This window comes from Rhipicephalus microplus, chromosome 6 (genome assembly GCF_043290135.1).
Source record: "Rhipicephalus microplus isolate Deutch F79 chromosome 6, USDA_Rmic, whole genome shotgun sequence".
NCBI classification, from domain to species: domain Eukaryota; kingdom Metazoa; phylum Arthropoda; class Arachnida; order Ixodida; family Ixodidae; genus Rhipicephalus; species Rhipicephalus microplus.
In genome coordinates this window covers 110,727,516-110,748,134 of record NC_134705.1, presented here as the reverse complement: position 1 = coordinate 110,748,134, position 20,619 = coordinate 110,727,516, and the positions used below count along the sequence as shown (strand labels likewise).

General features: G+C 47.0%; 1 protein-coding gene and 1 long non-coding RNA gene across 3 annotated transcripts in view; one reads left to right on the top strand and one right to left on the bottom strand.

Annotated features, from left to right (window-relative positions):
• The first annotated feature begins 118 nt into the window (after positions 1 to 118).
• Positions 119 to 18,804, top strand: LOC142765424 (uncharacterized). Its single transcript, XR_012884242.1, has 2 exons — positions 119 to 200; positions 18,012 to 18,804. It is a non-coding gene; the product is annotated as an uncharacterized LOC142765424 (long non-coding RNA).
• Positions 10,287 to 20,619, bottom strand: part of LOC142765423 (uncharacterized) — a 33,506-nt gene continuing 23,173 nt past the window's right edge. For both annotated transcript variants that reach the window (XM_075866413.1, XM_075866414.1), the window contains exon 4: positions 10,287 to 10,955. In XM_075866413.1, the coding sequence (XP_075722528.1) occupies positions 10,909 to 10,955 (47 nt within the window). In that variant the 3' untranslated portion in view covers positions 10,287 to 10,908. The remainder of the gene's footprint in view (positions 10,956 to 20,619) is intronic.

Sequence of the window (20,619 nt, the reverse complement as noted above, 5' to 3'; positions counted from 1 at the left end):
AATTATAAATATAGGCATGTAAGATATGAAAGTGACTCACGGCCTTGCAGCAGAAACGTTAATGTAGTCGCTGCTCTTCAAGAGCATAGGTATTGTAATATAATTACAACTACTCTCACTTCCAATCTGTCACGCAGAAGAGTTGGTATACTCATGCTATGCTGAGGTCTCAGCTAACGCCGCTTGTTTCTGGGCACCTCGTGAGTTCTGTAGTTTCTTTATAAAAGTAACGTTGCAGATTGGTGGTCTTTTTTAATGTTCCTGTCCTGACACTCGGATAAAAAAATTAACAGTTGAAATGAACTCGCCGATGCTATATTCGCTAGAATTTGTTGGTATGCAAAGCAGGGGGCCAATATCTGCGTATGCTCTCGCATTTAGCACTAAATATTCAGTAGTTGTGAACGTGACGCACACTTATGATATACGTGGCTTAACATCCCAGCACCACGATTTGATTAGGAGGACGCCGTAGCGCAGGACTCCACAAATTTTGACCATCTGTAGTACCTTAACTTGCACTGGCATGACACAGCACGCGGGCATCTACCATTGTTGTCTCTATTGAAACGCGACCACCACGGTCGGTATCGAATCCGCTATTACGGGTCCACTGCCGAGAGCCTTTATGAGCCACTGATGCACCGTGACGGACTTGACGTGCGCTTACCTTGAAAAGAAAAGAGAACGTGACGCTTTGAGTGTATATTGACCGATTTATCTTTGGACCTGATAATCCAAGAGACGCCTTCGTTTATTTTTCTCTTATACATGCATCCACGCATCGGTGCATTTGTGAAATGAGCAATGTTTGTTAAAGCATCCCTGCTTGGTGTAACGAAGTTGAGCCTAATACACTGGCCACACAGGATATCTTAAGTGCGCTTGGGTGCAGTGCACTTAAATGCACTGAAGTTCACTATGCTGGCAGTAAAACGTTTTGCTGTACTGTACACTCTAACGTAAAACAATGACTCAAGTAAAGACAACGGTGGTTTGAAAATGCTGCCAGCCCAGTTACTATTACCATATTGAATTCTTGGCCACCAGTGCCCTTCCTACGCCCATCGAAGCCACTAATTGAGTTTGGCTGGCATGCTAACTGGTGAGTGATTGTTACAGCAACTCCTACTGAGTGCTCCCGCTTTAAAGTACGTGTGTGAGATGACAAACAGAAGTTTAGGAACAAGCTCAGGAAGGAATGTAGACGTTAAAAAAAACAGGCGGAGAAGAGAAGATACATGAGAGTATATATATACCTTTATGTATTTGGTTGGGACGAGTGAATTGTGAAAGAAAACATGATTTTCTGGTTGGTTGTCACAGTTCACCAACATTAGTGTTAAAAGGTTATTAGGACTACCAGATTTAAACCTATGGCGCAAATGAGCTAGTAGAATAAGCAAACGAGCTAGTTACCGATTGATCGTGAGACCATGCGAATGAAACAGCTTAGAGAAAAAATATCACGAACGACATAAAATTGCAGCATTTACTATGTGTTGTTTTGCTTTTCTTAGCCGTGATACTGTGCCCTGCTGATGTAGAATGATGAGCTGTTGTATTAGGAGGTAGCTACTAACTCCATTACAGCCCCGGGAAGTATCGCGACATAAGGGTACCTGATAGTGCCTTTAAGACACTTCTGAGTCTTTCTATTGCTGTATAGCAAAATGTATTTGTATCTAAGTAAAACCTACTAAAGGTGCACTTTTACGATGGGTTGATTATACCCGCCATGGTGGTCTAGTGGCTAAGGCATACGGCTGCTGACCCGCAGGTCACGGGATGGAATCCAGGCTGCGGCGTCCGCATTTTCGATAGAGGTAAAAGTGGTTGAGGTCCGGGTGGTTAGATGTAGGTGCACGTTGAAGAAACCTGGGTGGTCAAAATTTCTAGAGGCCTCCACTACAGCGCCTCTCATAATCAATTGGTGCTTTCGGGACGTTGAACCCCTATAATTATTAATTATGTATTGATCATTGTGATGTAGTAGCTTGAAAAATGTGACCATAGCAGACGACAGCGCCACATCACGTGGAAGATGAGAAGAATGAAGGGGCATTGCAGCGCGCCCATTGAAAAAGAAGAGGAGACGCTCGCGGAGAACGAAGCTGTTCGGACGCCGGCAAGACGACGCAAGGGAGCCTAGGGCGAACCCGCAACTACGCGCGAGGTTCGAAAGGCCGGGTTCCTGTCCTCGAGCCATTGACGTCCTCGGGGCACGGCGTGTCGGCGTGGCCAGGCACGAGTTCTGGGTGAGTGGTCCTGTGGACATCTTCGGTACGGCGAGCGCCCTCGAAAGACCGGAGCTGCTGACCACGTCCACCGAGCCGACGTCGCTGACAGTGTGCGGCTACGCCTAGACCTGGCGATGCCCCTTACAGTGGTATGCTGACCTGGAACCCTACTGAAACGTTCCGTATCGCGAGTCAAATAATTCCATATGTTTTCATAAAGAATACATATGTTTCCTATATATTTTCCATATAGTTCCGTAAAATTCTTACGGAAACATACGTAGATATTGGACATCGCATACGGAACGTTTCAGTAGGGGAACCCAAGCGACGACAGCCTCCGAGCACGCAACGGGTCCCACTTCAAGGCACCGGGCTACGGCACAGACTGTGAGACTGTATACTCTTTTCTTTCGTGTGTGAACTGCGTGCGTGTACGACTTATAGTACTGTATGTGCAATAGTTGTTTTTGTTTGTCCAATATAACTCCCGTTTGTTTTCCTCACTGTCTCCATCTTCCTCGCGTCACGCGCCTTGCTATGTGACGAACCTAACCACGACATATCTGGCGTCCGCGAGACAGGACCACTCTTGTTACATCTAAGAAGAGCATCACATAGCATATGTGTGTGTGACGGTCGATGATGGAAGCAGATAAGCTGACGACGATTGGAAAGGAATCGGGGTTAAGTGGCTCAGCACTAAAAGAATAGATGGACCAGGAACGCGCACGCGAAAAAGAGGCACGTGACGCTCGTCTGGCTGAAAGAAATGCCGCGAAAGAAGCCGAGGCAGAGGCAGTCGCTAGATTACAAGCAGAGAAGGAAGTTCTTGAGCTCAAGTTAAAGTTGCATCAGTTAGGTGCGACAGCAGGTAGCACAACTACTGGGCAGCTTACCGAGGGTGTGCCCGTAGGCACTACGCAGAGCTACCAAAGTCCACATAAACTCATCCCAGCCTTTAACGAGGAACGCGATGAGCTGGACGCATATATACAGCGATTTGAGCGCGTCGCTACTAGTCAAGACTGGCCGCAAGACAAATGGGCCCTATCACTAAGCCTTTGGTTGACCGGAGAGGCCTTGAGTGTAGTTGGTAGGATGGCACCAGAACATGCCACGGACTACGTAACGTTGACGAAAAGGCTACTACAACGCTTTAGGTTCGCAGAAGAAGGCTATCGGCCAAATTTTGATCAGCCAAACCAGATAATTCTGAAACGGGCACGCAGTTCGCCGGGCGTCTATTAGGTTATTTTGACCATTGGCAAAAAATGGCCAAGACAGACCGGACCTACGATGCTCTGCGAGACAAAATAGTGTCGGAGCAGTTTCTCGCACAATGCCATGAGAAACTCGCTGTGTTTCTTAAAGAAAGAAACTGTGAAAGCCTTGAAAAACTTGCGGAGGCTACAGTCTACTACTTGGAGGCCCAGGGGTTGATTATTCTTGGCAAATGTAACGGTGATATCCTGAGCAAGCCTCCAGGTCAAACTCGAACGTCTGAGCGGCAAGATGACAAAGAGAGACCACAGTGTTTCCTTTGCAACAAAAATGGTCACATAGCTGCTGATTGCTGGACCAACACAAAGGGTCCAGGTACAAAGCCACCCTTTTGTGGGAAATGCCGCCGCACTGGGCATAAAACAGGTGACTGCTCCAAAAGGGCCAACAGCGTTGAGAACGCCTCATGCTCTTTTCAACAAAGAAATGGAGCCAAAATAGTTAATTTAGAGTCGCAGGCTTCGCTTTGTGTTCCTGATAGTCCGGAGTGCGCAGAAACACACCCAGCCAAGCTGAAGGAAAAATTTATGCCCACGGGCGAAGGTGTACTCGAAGGATATCCCGCAACAGTACTGCGAGATACAGGATGCGATTCAATCATTGTCAAAAGGTCTCTTGTGGCGGATAGCAAGCTGACTGGAAAGCTTTCCTCGATTTACCTCTTGGATGGACGGTTGATGAAACTGCCTGAAGCACACGTGGAAATTTTTTCACCTTTCTTCACTGGCAAACTTCGAGCCCTTTGTATGGGTACTCCTTTATATGATGTTGTCTTGGGAAATGTGGAAGGCGTTTGAGATGCTCATATTCCTGATAACGATTGGAAGAGCCGTCTTTACACCCAGAACACTGCAGAAGAGTATTCTGGCGCAGAAAAATCCGGTTCTGCACACAGACCCTTGTATGCAAAGACTTCAACATCGGCTGCAAGGAAAACACGTGTCAAGACAAAAGTTGCTGCAGGAAACCGACAGGCAGGAAATCCACATCTACTTCCGGCTCCAGTTATTAACCCCCTAGACATCAGCCCACAGGACTTTAAAACCAAACAGGAGGAAGACAGCAGCCTGCGGAAATGCTTCGAAGCCGTTAACAAAGAGGTCAAGACAAGGTTTGCTAAAATATTGTTCTTCACGAAGGACGGAATCCTCTATCGCGAGTACACCCTTCACTCTAAGAGGTAGGTGAATCAGCTTGTGGTACCAAGGTGCCTCCGACAATTTGTTATGAAAATGGCCCACGAAGGCATCCTTTCGGGCCATCAGGGAATTAAACGAACTACAGACCGGGTACCCGAAGAGTTCTACTGGCCAGAGGTTCAGTCAGACAACACACGATTTGTTAAATCGTGTGATATATGTCAAAAAACTATTCCCAAGCACTTGGTGGGTCGTGTACCTCTCGGCAACACTCCTATAATTGACACCCCTTTCAAGAGAGTAGCCATTGATATTGTGGGTCCATTATCACCGATGTCAGAGGGAGGAAACAAGTACGTACTGACAATGGTGGACATGGCAACGCGTTATCCCCATGCTGTAGTAGTGCCGAGCATGGAGACGGAGAAAGTCGCTGAGGCACTTCTGGAGATGTTTTCTCGTGTAGGTGTCTCACGGGAGATAATCAGTGACAGAGGCACGTCCTTCTCGTCACGCCTAATGAAGGAGCTAAGCCGACTTCTCTCCTTCAAACAATTGCCAACAACCCCATATCATCCCATGGCTAATGGCCTTGTAGAGAGGTTAAACGGCACCCTGAAAAAAATGATAAGAAGAATCTGTCAGGAGTGTTCGAAGAAATGGGACCGGTACCTGGCGCCCTTACTCTTCGCTTATCGCGAAGTTCCCCAGTAGAGCTTAGGCTTCTCCCCGTTCGACTTGCTGTACGACCGTTATGTCAGAGGTCCCCTGGTGATGTTGAAAGAAATATGGGCCACCGATCATCTTGATGATGTTGTAAAAACATCCTATCGGTACGTAGTCGAACTGCAGAATCGTCTTGAAGACACCTGTCGATTAGCAAAAGAGGAGCTTCAGAAAGCGAAAATGATACAGAAGAAGCATTGTGACCGAAAGACCAGACCACGTCAGTTATCCCCTGGAGACAAGGTTCTGCTTCTGCTTCCATCGGATACCAACAAATTGGTTCTGACGTGGAAGGAACCCTTTAATGTCCTTGAGAAGAGAAATGATGTCGATTATTTAATAGATCTCGGTACCAGCAGAACGCTATTCCATATCAACCTATTGAAAAAGTATGAGGAACCGCTGCCTGCACCACCGCATGAAGCATCAGCTGTTTGCCAGGTGGATGATACCGAAAGTGACGAGCTATCATGTGTTCCATTCCAACGAAAGGAATACTGCACCCAGTGTCACACGCAAGCCGTTGACTGCAACCACGCGAAACTGCTTACTCTACAGTGGAGCGAGCGGCCCTGGCTCTTGCGTGGGTGGTCAGGAAACTTCATATCTTCTTATTCGGATGCACGTTCATTCTACAAAGTGACCACAAATCGCTTGTGTACATCAAGTCGGCTAAGCATGTGAACAGCCGCGTCCTACGGTGGAGCCTCATTCTTATGGAATAGGACTTTTTGTTCGAGTATATCAAAGGCAGAGACAACATAGACGCAGATTACATGAGCCGTTTGCCAACTCCGTGAGCAACGTCTGTATGAAGGATTGATGCTCAGTGGTATTAATAGCTTATAAGGTGAACCTTAGAGCGCGATACAAGTATCATGACGCTTTAGTTCTGTGACTTGTTTCTATTTTTTTTCTGGTGTGTACTTCTGTGACCGAATGTGCCGAGTGTGCGGGGCTCGGAACTGCTATAGTGTGCAGTGGTGCTTACGTGTGTGTTTCCGACTGCAAACCAACGTGTCCCCAGTGCCCTAAAGTTCTTCTACCGGAAGAACTTTCTTAAGTTGGGGGTGATGTGATGTAGTAGCTTGAAAAATGCGAGCATAGCAGACGACAGCGTCACATCACCTGGAAGATGAGAAGAATGAAGGGGCATTGCAGCGCGCCCATTGAAAAAGAAGAGGAGACGCTCACGGAGAACGAAGCTGTTCGGACGCCGGCAAGACGACGCAAGGGAGCCCAGGGTGAACCCGCAACTACGCGCGAGGTTAGAAAGGCCCGGTTCCTGTCCTCGAGCCATTGGCGTCTTCGGGGCACGGCGTGTCGGCGTGGCCAGGCACGAGTTCTGGGTGAGTGGTCCTGCGGACATCTTCGGTACGGCGAGCGCCATCGAAATACCGGAGCTGCTAACCACGTCCACCGAGCCGACGTCGCTGACAGAGTGCACCTATGCCTAGACCTGGTGATGCCCCTTACAGTGATATGCTGACCTGGAACCCAAGCGACGACAGCCTCCGAGCACGCAACGAGTCCCACTTCAAGGGACCGGGCTACGGCACAGACTGTGAGACTGTTTACTCTTTTATTTCGTGTGTGAACTGCATGCGTATGCGACTTATAGTACTGTATGTGCAATAGTTCTTTTTGTTCGTCCAATATAACTCCCGTATGTTTTCCTCACTGTCTCCATCTTCCTCGCGTCACACGCCTTGCTATGTGACGAACCTAACCACGACAATCATATAGCGGTACAGCGCAGGGCACGAGTATCTCTTTTTTTTGGCGATGAATAGGCTTACGTGTCTTCCTTGAGAAAAAAGCACTTCTTTGTTCCAACTTCAAGCAAAGGTGCCCTCGCTGTTGGTGACAAAGCGAGGGCAGCCAAGAGTTCCCTCGTGAGCAGAATGGCGCATGTGGTAAAGAGCCTAGCACCGCTGATGACAGAATAGAGGAGTGAGCATTTTCATCCTCCACGAAAGGAGCTCACTTCCTTTCGAGACAGGTGCCACACCCCGAATAATTTTTGCCTGGCAAGCCACTTAGCAAGTGTACGACCCTTGTGTTGCCGCTAAAGTGACACTCTATATGACAGCCCACTTGAGGAGCTGCTCTTACGTACGTGCAATGACCGCAAACTTCGGAGAATACCACATGTTGAGTTTGAAATGAATATTGAAAGGAGATAAGGAGAGACATCTGATCGTTGGCTGGCTGTTCTATCATTCAGATTTATTGCTGTCTTCATACCACTAGCCGATTTCGTGCCCCTGCTCAAGCACCGCTACGCATTACGTGCACTCGGCCACATTGTGAAATTACGTGGCGAGCTGCAGGAAAATGTTGGGGAGAAATATAGACTAGCGGGCATTGTGGTAGCTTGCACAGACGTATTGTTTGACATTGCAAAACGGGTTATTACGTGCATAAACATCTTCGGACCAGGTAACACTTTTATTTGAAGGTTATTCGTGGCAACCAGGTACGTCCGCTACAGTGTGACGCCTTTTTAAAAGATTGCCGATTTCCAGGGGCATACCCGGGTGTCTTGTTGGGGGATGGGATGGAAGCTGAAACGCATTTTATGTAAATTTGGTGAGTGCGTTTGCATGTATGTACACACATGCAAAGCCCCACCTCGTTAGTCTAGTGGCCAAGGTACTCGGCTGCTGACTCACAGCTTGCAGGATCGAATCCCGACTGCAGCTGCTGCATTTTCAACGGAAGCGAAAATGCGATAGGCCCTTGTGATCACAATTGGGTGGACGTTAAAGAACCCCAGGTGGTCAAAATTTCCAGAGCCCTTCACTACGGCGTTTTTTATAATCATATGGTGGTTGTGGGACGTTAGACTTCACATATCCATAAAATCAATCAACCAATTACACACATGCAAAATATAGCGGCATATCCACGAAGTGAGTGATGATGAGTAGGCGAAGCAGGGGGATTGTTTGGTGTTTCCATAAATCACCCGTTCCATCGACCACTCATGCACGCAGTGAATGGCAAGTGGTGTACAGGTACATAAAATATTTATTGATTTCTTCATAACTGGTATTTTGTGTCAAGTTGTGAATTTCGTTTTGCCTTCAATATCGCTGCTTTGTAGCCTGAAATTGGTGAATAAGAGGTCCGGGCGCGTTTCCCTGGTGGTTGTCAGTCGTTTTCAGTCATACGAAACGAATAGTCTAGCATATCGAGATGTCATATGTTGCGCAAGCACAAGCCAGTCATCAACTGTGGTCTTCATCGCCATCAGTGTCATCGTCATTGTCATAGCGTATATTGGGTACCTTGCATGTGATTGGATCCGGCGCACAACGCCCACGTCAACGGACCACCTTCAACCTTATGTAGCTTCACGTCTAAAACTGTAAGGGGATGATACAAACTCCCAAACCTCTTAGCGGTGCCGTAGCTGTAGTCACATGCAACGTCCATACTCACGTTCCTACCAAGTCGTCATCTTCATAAAATACGGATGCACGGCACAGAGCGCTCGTGTGGCGATCAGCGGCAGCATTTACACGCACATTCCTGGTGGGTATACCACCTATATTAGGCAGAAACAGTATCCGTAGACCAGATTTATGTGACGTATTAATGACTTTCAATAAACAAGCTCATAGTTTTGAACCTACTTCTTTTAGCCAGACAACCGGATATACTGCAGATTAAACCATGCAGCTTTTTAAACCACGACAATGTCGGAATGGCTAACAGATTGACTAAAAGACAAAGAGGAGTTGTAGGTTGCCCTGGAATTTCAAGCCGCATGAGACCCAGGCTGAAAAAATTCGGCAGATCCCTCGTACCAGAAAATCGACGTTACGCGAACCATGTGAAGAGAAGCATACCATGTTGCAGTTTTTTATTTAGCAACACGTCATAAAATGACGATAAGTATATGTACAAATGTTGCACGCACAGACATATGTTTAGGAATTGCAGATGTTTGTATAAGCAGTTGTTTGCATTTGCGCAACGATGCCAACTAAAACATGCGTATTAGCAACACCAGAAGCTGAAATGAAGCGCTGATGCTCGCGAGGATGCTGGCCCTGGACAATGCCACATAAATCAACTTAAACGCATGGCATAAAACTACAATTGATGTTAACCGGACGTGATGGCTGTAGCAAAACCGTGCATACGTGATGCTTATAAAATCGGGTAGGCAGCACTGCAACCACTATTCACGTTTCATGAAGATTAACGTATATTGTAGGCCTGTGAGCTCAGATTTGGGTGCACGTTAAAGAATCCCAGGTAGTCGAAATTTCCGGAGCCTTCCACTACGGCGTCTGTCACAATCATATGGTGGTTTTGGGACGTTAAACCCAACATATCAATCAAATCATCAAAGTTAGCGTCTATTTGAAAAGTAGTTCCAAGACCTGGCGTAGCGCTATGGTAAAATGCTTCATTGGCACGCTGAATGCTTGGGTTTGATTCCAATCGGGTCCCTGACATTTATTTTTTGCATTCGTCTTGTTGATGATACTGATGTTGGGTATTACTTAACGCGCACGCATTAAAATTGCTGAAGTGTGTTCTCGTCGTTCCAGGGTATATCCTAAGTGTCAATCACCTGTGGCATATATCCGCATGTTAGAGGCACATACCCACCTGCGGGTACGTGCTGTCTGGCGGGAAGTGTTTGACGATGCACGTGACAAGATTGTCGCACTATTCCTGTCTTGACCAGCGCGTCATAATTATCAAACCATCCAACCCTTCGATTCTAACTTTAGTTCAGACCATGTTAAGGGGGTGATCACGAGAGAACCCAAAAGTAAGCGGCTAGATAAACAGATACGCCCAAAGTCTGCGAACTTCGCTAAGAAATGCTTCACATTTAAAAATTGTGTACCATCAACATAAAATATACTTTGCATAGGTTGGCTATGTAACCGGCTCTTTTATTGTTTTCGATACCGTACCAAGGAACTTGGACTAGTGGTTATAGCCTAATTGTGTTATAATGACAGTGATGTGCGACTTTAGTGCACGTTCTCTTCTTTCTCCCTTTCTCCATTTTTCAAACTACCTCATCGTTGTCCTCAGTGTAGGGTAGCATACCATTCGCTCTAGACTGGTTAACATTTTTTTCATTTTTTGCTGTTCTTTTGTCTTCCCTCTTTCATTACTATGCATATCAGCGTCTGGACGGAAGCCAGCAGCAACAGAGAGGCAGAGAAATCAACCAGAAAGACTTCCGGTTGGCTACCAGGGTAATTGAAAATGAAAAAAGTGAGAAGGAAACAGAAAAAAAAGCCAGAGAGATAGAGAGAGAGACAGTGAATTAACTGCGCCGTGTGGAAAGAAGGAAGAAAGGAAGGAAGGAAGGAAGGAAGGAAGAAAAATAAGAAGAAAAGAATGGCATGGAGGTTAACCAGCCTATTGGCAGCCGGTTTGCTACCCTGCGCATGAGAGGGGGATGGGGGAGATAAAAGATAACTGCACCACACGTCAAAGGCGCTCCCTCAAGCTCGTCATATCAGCGTCAAGTTGAAATGCTACCCCAACAGTGGTTGACATATACGGGTCATGGGATGGCAAATTCCTGAAAGAAAGAAAATATATAGCGTATATGAACAATGTCACCTTGAAATCAGTTCGAATTCTTCTTAGTCTATAAAAAACTTATGTTATAACGCCGTGTCAGCATATGTGTTGAGAAAACACCAAAAGTTCTAAAATCTTCAGAATTGAAGCGTCAATAAACTTCAAGCATCCGAATGCGTTGCACCCCTGTAACGTTTGTCATATTTAATCGCCCGCTTAGCTGAGGTAGCTCTTGTCTCAAACCATAGGTCAGCAAAAATTTTAGAGCACCCTCCAGCTCACAATTGATTTACGACCACCCGCGAGCTTGCTCGAAATAACACTCATCAAAGTGTTCGTCAGTCCGTCTCACTCTGACTCCGAGTCACCAAATGTTCCTTCACTGGACTCATTGGGACTCGAAATTACGAGAACTTTCTTCACCCTGGCCCACTCAAACTCAGAATGACGACTCACTCTGAGTCTGGGTGAGTCCATTCCATAGTAAGTCTGCTGACTTGCGCCTGAAACGAACCACCTGAACGACAGGTAGAAAATGTGGCGAGATATGGAGCTGTGAGACTAGGCGGTTCATCTCTGGGAGTTGGTACACCTCGCTTTTGAATGTGTGTATAAAATTACAAACCTGTTTAGCGTTACTTTACCACCCCGGAAATAATTGTGTGGTCTGAATACAACTTGTGTAATCGCAATATAATTTATTTCTCTATACAGGAATAGTAAATTGTATGAAAGACTTCAACACAGCAAACAACTATGGTTATTCACTCCATCTTAGGAATCGGTATCGGGGAAACTCAAATGTATTCTCACGAAAGTAGTTCAATGTTTATGATGATGATGATGATCAATAATTTATTACTCTTAAAAGAGGGGCTGACTGAGAGGACGGTTACGCTGTTTAGAAGAGGTCAGCGGGGATCCCTTGGGACACCGCAGCCTCCAATGCGCGTGAGATTACCCGGCGTTGCTGGGCCGAGTCAGTGATATGCAGAAGAGACTCCCATGTAACTTTTGTGTGAGAAGCGTCAGCGTACTGTGGGCACGTCCATGCCAAATGCATGAGGGTGGCCGATTGTGAGCAGTATTTACAGCTTGGTGTCACTAGGTGTGGGTATACCTTGCTATAAAGCCAGGGGTTGGGAAAGACACCAGTCTGGAGCTTGCGCCACAAGACGGCATCACGTCGAGGGAAGTTTTTGTGAGCTGGCGGATAGTGGAGACGGCCTAGTCTGTAGTGCTGTACAATGTCTGTGCATATGACCAAAGGAGTTAGTTTTTCGCCGGCCTCGGAGGGCGAAGAATAAGAAGTGTAAGGCGTAAGAAACTCCGCCCGGCAGTTGAGATCTCGGGCGAGAGTGTGTGCCTGCGCATTTCCACTAAGAGATTTATGAGCTGGGGCCCAGATAAGAAGACGAGGTGAGACAGGTGGGATGTGATGCTTTATGACTGAGCATGCCTGTGTAGAGATATGGCCGGCATCAAAATTCGAGATGGTGAGTTGGAAATCACTTACAATCACCTTGGTTATTGGGTCGGTCATTGCCAAAGCAATGGCTACCTCTTCGGCAACATTTATATTGGTGGAGTGAGTTACACTCAATGCCGTGCTCCAGCCACGGGTGGGGCCAGGGCTACAGCCACCGTTGTTGATCGATGTGGGTGTAGCGAAGCATCTGTTTACGGGACATCGGAGAGATTTAAGGGACGTTTCTGAATTTGGAGTGCTCGGTCAGCCCTACGATCCGCATGATGTTCCGGGTGCATATGCTTGGGGATTGGAGGAATACGAAGACTGATTGGTTGATCTCTCGGTATATCTTGGAAAGTGGTGGCTGCCCGCGTGGGAGTGAGTCCGGATTGATGTTATGATACATTGGTACAACAGCACTTCCACAGTGCCTATTGATGTGCCGCAGATAACTCTGTTAAAATTCCCGGTTAGGGGACGTGTAATCGATGGCGAAGAACATTAGCACGCTATTCAAAAAAGCAAAAAAGTAGTGAGTATCGTGGAAACAGTAATGGATAAGCTCAATGCTGTGGTTGGGTAAGAATGACTGATAATGACAACAGTCAGAAAAATGGGGGCATATGGTTGGGAGCCTATTCTTGAACCAACAAGCCAATGATGATAAAAAAGTAAAACGTTGGGTAATGATGGCCATGCAAAGCATATCGGAGTGGATAGCGTAGTAAATGAGCTGGACTGTCGAGGGACGATGTGTAGTGTAGTGTAGATGGCATTTTGCGTAGATGGACGCATGTGAAATCACTGTCATTTATTGTGCTTCTGTGTCGAACATCAGGAAATACATGCCGGCAGCCGAAAGAAGCCAACGCCAGTTAGTACGTTTTCTAGTCGGTGTCTTTCTTTTTATTTTATTCACGTGGCGTCCATACCCACGTAAGTTTTATAATAAAGGGTACGGTCGCCGCGCATCCAAGCTGACTGACGAGCTGTCCTGCTCAGTTGCTCTGACTTCCAAGCCCAACAGGCATTGGTGGCTAAAGCCCGGGCCGGAACTAGGGATCCTTCCTTGTATTTGTAGAGGGCGAGCGCTACAGAGGCACCTCATTCATACTTCTCAGTGTAAATATATCGATGAATGTTTTCCACCAACCCCACCACAGCCGACACTCTCTGCATCTGGCGGCCTATTGATCTAAATATGATATTCACGATGTGTATCTATATTGTTATGTTTAAAAGTCTAGATGTGTTGGTGTGAACAGCGACAGTCAAGCTTTTGCATCACCATATAGTTGTCGGGGAGCTCCAACTTCGCAATCTGTTTAAATGCGCAGACAAGAAAAACATCGGACACTTGTCATCTTCTCTTTTGACACACATCAATGGCAATTTCGTGCACTGAATTACCACAGCTGAACAATACATGAAGCTGTGGTAAGAAGCTGAAGAAGCTAAAAAACGGTGATTAAGGTACCGAAGCCAAAATGCGCTAAGTTCAACCTTCGAAATTCTCCTGCTTCGAGTTGGGTACTGGGCAGTAAGACTTCCAGCGAGGGTCAAGCTTAGCACACCGATGAAATCTCCCTTCAAGCCATAAGCACTTCTGTCTCTTGCGTTATGTAATTTCGACGAGTACGACTGATCTTGAAGCACAGCTTTGTCATTGGTCAACCTAAACGAGTAATGTTCAACAAGAAGGTCCGGGCCCACTACAGCTGCACTAACGTATTTACGTCACGGATATGACGTTGTAAAGTATGTAGGAACCAATTACAAAAAATAAACAAGAAGAAAAAGTTCTTTTACGGGCATCGTATATTCCGCCTCACGTTGCAAAACACGCGACGCTAATCGCTATGCTACGGAGCGTACCTTTTCTTCTTTACTGCATGAAATTATCGCCAGTTTTTCGGAGCTAAGCACAAAACACTTCATCAAAAGTCAGGCAAACGCACACAAGCGTACAGGAGTGGAAGCAACTGCTGAACAGAGTCGAAAGTCGGAACAACACTGTGCACTTGAGCAGCTGCTCATCGGAAGACGGATCTCGTCGACCATGGTGGCTTGACGTGTCTATCGCTCATGCGACGTTTCCATAGCGAATACAGTCCCAACAACATATACAGCTTGTACAGAGTATTATCTGTCAGGTTCTTTTTAAAAGGCAAAAAACCTATACCAAAAGCTGCGATTGATAGTTCTTTTCCGATTGCTTTTTCTACAAGGTCCCCAAAATAAAATGTGTCACGACAATTAATGAAACACTACTTTATCGTCTCAGGTTCGCTGCATAGTCTACAACTCATTGTGCAAGCTACATATATCGATTTTTCATTCAGCCACGTTTTCACTGGCAGCGTAGAAACGTGCAGTTTAAAGAAAAAATGTTTTTGCTGAAGAAGATATTCACATTCTACCTACATAAAATGATACATCGTGACGAGAAAAAAGTGAATGTGTCACTCGATAAACGAGTTCATAGAAAAGGTTATTAGCAAGTGCAGTGTTTCACTTTGTTTTTTCAATATTACATTTACACTCTAAACTGAAACTCGCTTTCAAAAACTTCGTAGTACCAACAACCTGTTTTGAATCCCAATAACGGCAATTTCTGAGCCTCCGAGGACACGTTGACAATCTTGCTAACGGCAATCCATTTATATACATTGTACACCGCTTGGCGGTCCTCCTCGCTAACTTCAGCGCATTTTTGTCATCAGTAGGGAGATGTCGCGACGAGCTCGCGTTGGGGGCGTTCTCAGGGTCATCGCCTCTCATGTTTCCTTGATAGCTGCCTCAACGAGTCGCGGTCTCTCCTGCACGCGCGCTTATCAGACTCGTGATTCGGGAGAGCACACAGGTCACATCACTTGCTGGAGTGCAGATTTATGAAGGAAGCACGCTGCTCACACACCCATAAGTCAGAATTGTGGCAGCTGTTCGCGCATGTCCTGTGTATACTTATGCATTCGTTTCGTGCTGTGTCTTTATTTCTGTTTGAACAGCGTGCTTTAAGCGTCCAACTGTTACAGTTGTTAGTCCACGCTCGTCCAGCGTATTCTCATTTTGTGCGCGCTTACTGCTTGAGGTGCGCGCTGCAATTTTTGGCTGCTTGCTGTTCCTCGCGCGACTTTGAAAATTGGTTGCTGAAGCATTCATTCCATAGTACTTTGGTGAAACGATGCACAATAAATGCTAAACTACCTTTGTGAAGACGCGTTTCACTTTAGTGTTCTACCGATTCCTAGCAGGAGGAATCAGTCGTGTTATTTATCTTGTGTACGGGAGTCGGCACAAGGAGCGATGAACATTGATGCGTGGGATGCTTAGAACATTCCCCTCAATTCGCGGACAACTGCTGGTCGCACTGGCGAGCTCTTTATTTACAATTACGCGGGAACGCCTAGTTGTTGACAAGTAGGCATTCGTCATCATCATCATATTCAGCATGACTACGTCCACTGCAGGACAAAGGCCTCTCCCATGTTCGGCCATTCAGCTCGGTCCTGTGCTTGCTGCTGCCAAGTTATACCCGCAACGTTTTGATCTTATCTGCCCAGCTAACTTTCTGTCTCCCCCTAACCGCTTGTCTTTTCTGAGAATACAGTCAGTTACCCTTAACGACCAGCGGTTAGCCTGTCTACGCACTACATGCCCGGCCCATGTCCATTTCTTCTTCTTAATTTCAGCTATGATATCCTTAACCCTCGTTTTTTCCCTAATCCACTCTGCTCTCTTCTTGTCTTTCAAGGTTACACATACCATTTTACTTTCCATTGCTCGCTGCGTCGTCCTCGATTTAAGCTGAACCCTCTTTGTAAGTCTTCAGGTTTCTGCTCTGTAGCTCATTACCGGCCAGATACAGCTGTTATATACCTTCCTCTTGAGGGATAGTGCAATCTACCTGTCATAATTTGAGAGTGCTTGCCAAATGTGCTTCACCCCATTCTTATTCTTCTATATATATATATATATATATATATATATATATATATATATATATATATATATATATATATATATATATATATATATATATCGTTAGTATTGTGTAAAAACACGAAAAACGAGCCCTGAAGTGTACACTTGTTTTCCTTATATATATATATATCTTGTCGGGGTGCTGACATTCCCTGTAAAGTTGTTTGTGCTGCGTCGTGGCGCATGTATCTCGCCCATAAGCCGCATTTTGGGTTGCAACCACCGGGGGGTAGGTGGCGTTGTGTTCGCATTGATCACTATCATCAGCGTGGGGTAGCGCCGGCAGTGACCCCTGGCGGAAGCAAGCCTTGGTGGCGGGCGAGAGTTGAGCGAGTCTCTTCTAAGCGTTGCAGTTACCGCGGATGGTTGTCTCTCGCGGTGGATCTGCCGTGGACGGCACCACGGGCCGCCTGCGGTAGGCGTACGTGATGAGTGAAGCGTTGGCGACGCCGCCTTTCGTGTGCTCTTGTGTTATTTTGTTTGGGCCGTAAGGTAATAGTGTGCATGGATGTCTTAGTGTGTTAATTACGATTGATGTATCGATTCGGCGGACGATACCGTCATTGTAAATTAGATAAATAAATGTGCATGTGTTGTTTGGTTTGTACCGACCTAGTCTGCTGTGTCCGTTCACTCCAAGAGCGTAGCAGTGGCTCTCGCCAAGTCAAGAGCCCACACAGGAGCCCAACGTGGGGCTCTTGCAGCGTCTGACGACAGTTTTCGCGGTTCAGTGCAGGCTTTTGTTAGAGCCGGGGTAGAGTAGGTCTAGGGAGATTTCTTTGCTAGTGTCAGCGGTGTGCTTTGCTGAGAGCGTGGCCATCGGTATTTGTGACGTGATTGAACTTGTTGGCACTCGGGTTTTTATGTTTGTTTGCTCGGAAGTGTTTGTTTTTGTTAAAGTTAGTTTTCCAAAACGTTGTTCAATTGGGACTAGAGCTTTGCGGTCTGCATCCTTGGGTGAGCAAGGCTTAGAGTACGTGGATTGTAGGCCAGGCCCGAAGCGAGTGAGTACGGAAGCTTCCCATAGGTGGTCCGATTTTCGGTAAATAGCTTGTTCTATTTTTTCGGGCTCAGGGAGGGGGGCGTAGTTGCTGTATGGTATCGCAGCTCGACGCCTGGGTGTCGTAACACCGTTCAGGTGGTCGACGCCTATCGCTCGGTAAGCTGCTGTACGCGGCGAGCGATAGGGCTACCTCACAGAGTGGATGTCTTCTCGCGGCTGCCTCTTCTGCGCCTAGGATGGGTGCTGGGTCGATGCCGGTTGTTGCGAAGTGACTCATTAGGTCTAAGGCTCTGCGCAGCGACCTGTCACACATAGCACAACTAGGTGGATCGTGGCGTTGAGGTGCTGAATTTCGCCCGCTGCTTCCCTCTCATTTTTTAATCTTGCGATGCACAAGTTAGGAAAAGTGATTTTTGTTTTATTTGGATGAGCATCTCGGCCGCTGCCGATGTATAAGCTGGGAGTACTGACTACCATACTACGTGGGCGAAAAGCCCGAAGCTCCCTTCCCTAGGCCCCGCTCCGTTGTTTCATTCGAGTGTTTTGGCATGTACGCAGCGAGAATTATGTAATCCACGGCTGGCTGTTCTCTGCAGATCGTCAGCGCCGCTGGCCAGGAATGTGGTCATGAGGTCAAGTGATGGAGATGCCTGGGACCTACGCAACTGCCTACAGTCCGGCGCCCTCGTTCGTGCTGGTCGCAACTGGAAGACGTGTCGGCGCTCGTAATGGTTAGTCGTGCCGACGGCAACGTTGCTGTGTCGAGACCTGTACTGAGGTGAAGTCGAGCCGGACAGTGCAGCAGGGTCGACCGGTGGCGGTGTCGTAGTGCACGAACATTTTGTAGAGACATTTGTTGGGATTTTTTTGTAAGAGCTTGTGTAGCTAATTTGTTTTTCAGAATATGGTATGAATTAAGATTGGGAGGATGTGGGAGTGCTGACATTTCCTGCAAAATTGTTTGTGCTGCGTGGCGCACATGTCTCGCCCAAAAGCCACATTTCGGGTTACAACCAGTGGGCAGTAGGTGGTGTTGTGTTCGCGTTTATCACTATCATCATCATGGTGTATCGCTGGCAGTGACTTCTGGTGGAAGCAAGCCTTGGTGGCGGGTGAGAGTTGAGCGAGTCTCATCTGCGCGTGGTGGTTGCCGCGGACGGTTGTCTCTCGCGTTGGCACCGCGGGGCGCCTGCGGTAGGCCCACGTGATGAGTGAAGCGTTGGTGACACCGCATTTTGTGTGCTCTTGTGTTATGTTGTTTGGGTCGTAAGGTAATATTGTGTACGGATGTCCTAGTGTGTATATTACGATTGATATATCAATTCAATGGATGATATCGTCATTGTAACTTAGCTAAATAAATGTGTACGTGTTATTGGTTTGTACCGACCACGTCTGCTGTGTCCGTTCACTCCAAGAGCGTGGCGGTGGCTCTCGCCAAGTCGATACATGTATATATATACATATATATATATATATATATATATATATATATATATATATATATATATATATATGTATATATATATATATATATATATATATATATATATATATATATATATATATATATATATATATATATATATATATATATATATATATATATAGGATACGGCACAACGGGTGCGTTGTCAACAAGGATAAATATATTTGCAAACATGAACTTCCAAACTTCGTTGCTGCGGCGTCCCTCTCACCTTGAAAGATGTTATATATACACACACACACACACATACACATATATATATATATATATATATATATATATTGTAACGGTAGGATGAGATGTTGTCAGATCTGTGAGCCAACTGGGCGCCATCTTGTCCACCACCGAGTTTATTCCTCGTTTTATAAAGTAAAGTTATTCTCCCGTAACATCATTGGTGGGAGGTGCGGGGTACTCACTTCACGCAAAACGGAGCTTCGTAGCGGGCGCCTAGTGGTCTCCCCCATGGCGACTGCAGTCAACAATGCCGACCCTTCCCCGTCTACCGTGCCTTCTCCAACTACGTCCGTGCTTTCTCCAACTGGACCGTCAACCCTCATCTTGGAGCCCCCGAGAGATCCAGGTACCTTTTCTGGCACTGATGGCATTGACGTAGAAGCCTGGCTGAAGTCATACGAACGAGTGGGTGTACGTATGCGATGGGATCCAACGCTCATGCTGGCCAACGTGATTTTTTATCTCAGAGGTACCGCAAAGGTCTGGTACGAGACGCACGAGGAAGAACTGACTAGCTGGGAGTTATGCAAGCAAAAGCTCCGGGAGCTATTTGGCAGGCCTGTGGGAAGTCAACGCGCCGCCCAAAACGAGCTCGCACGTCGAGTTCAGACGTGCACCGAATCATACCTCACGTACATTCAGGACGTGCTCGCTTTGTGCCGCAAGGTAGACTCGCAGATGTCCGAAGCCGATAAGGTTGGCCATATTATTAAGGGCATAGCAGATGACGCCTTTCACCTTCTTGTGTTCAAGAATTCATCTACGGTCCACGACATTATTTCTGAATGCCGGCGCTTTGAAGAAGCGAAGAGCCGCCGTGTTCTCCACCAGTTTGCCCGGCTTCCAAACACGGCTGCAACGTCCACATGCGAAGACCCTCGCCTGCCTTCTACGGAAAGTCCCGGTGACGTTGTCCGTATTGTCCGTCGGGAAATAGAAGCCGCAGCTCCACTCGTGTCAGCTTCCCCCAACTCCGAAAGCTATCACGCCACCGTCTCTCTCATACAGACCGTCGTGAGGCAAGAACTGGCCAACGCCGGCTTAAACGTCTGCTCCATTCATCGTCCAGACTACGCCACACCAAATCCACCCGTGACTGTCCCGCCCAACCGACGTTTTTCTGCCAGCCCACATTATCGCGACCCGGCGGTATGGCGCACCCCAGACGACCGGCCGATATGCTTCAATTGCGGTCGTATAGGCCACATTTCGCGTCACTGCCGTGCTTGGTCCAGCTCTGCTCCGTGGCCTCACCCTCCGCCCCATCGCCCACCTGTCTGGAATTCACGCTCATCACCGAAAACAGAGCCGCTAACGCCTGAGAATTCCTCGCGCCCCCGATCCAGCCGCTCCCCTTCGCCACAACGCCGTTTCTCCCGCTCGCCCCCATCTCGCCGATCGCCGTCCCCAAGCTCGTTCCGGCGTTCACCTCCGGAAAACTGACGGGAGCAGCTCTTGGAGGTGATGCTGCAATACCG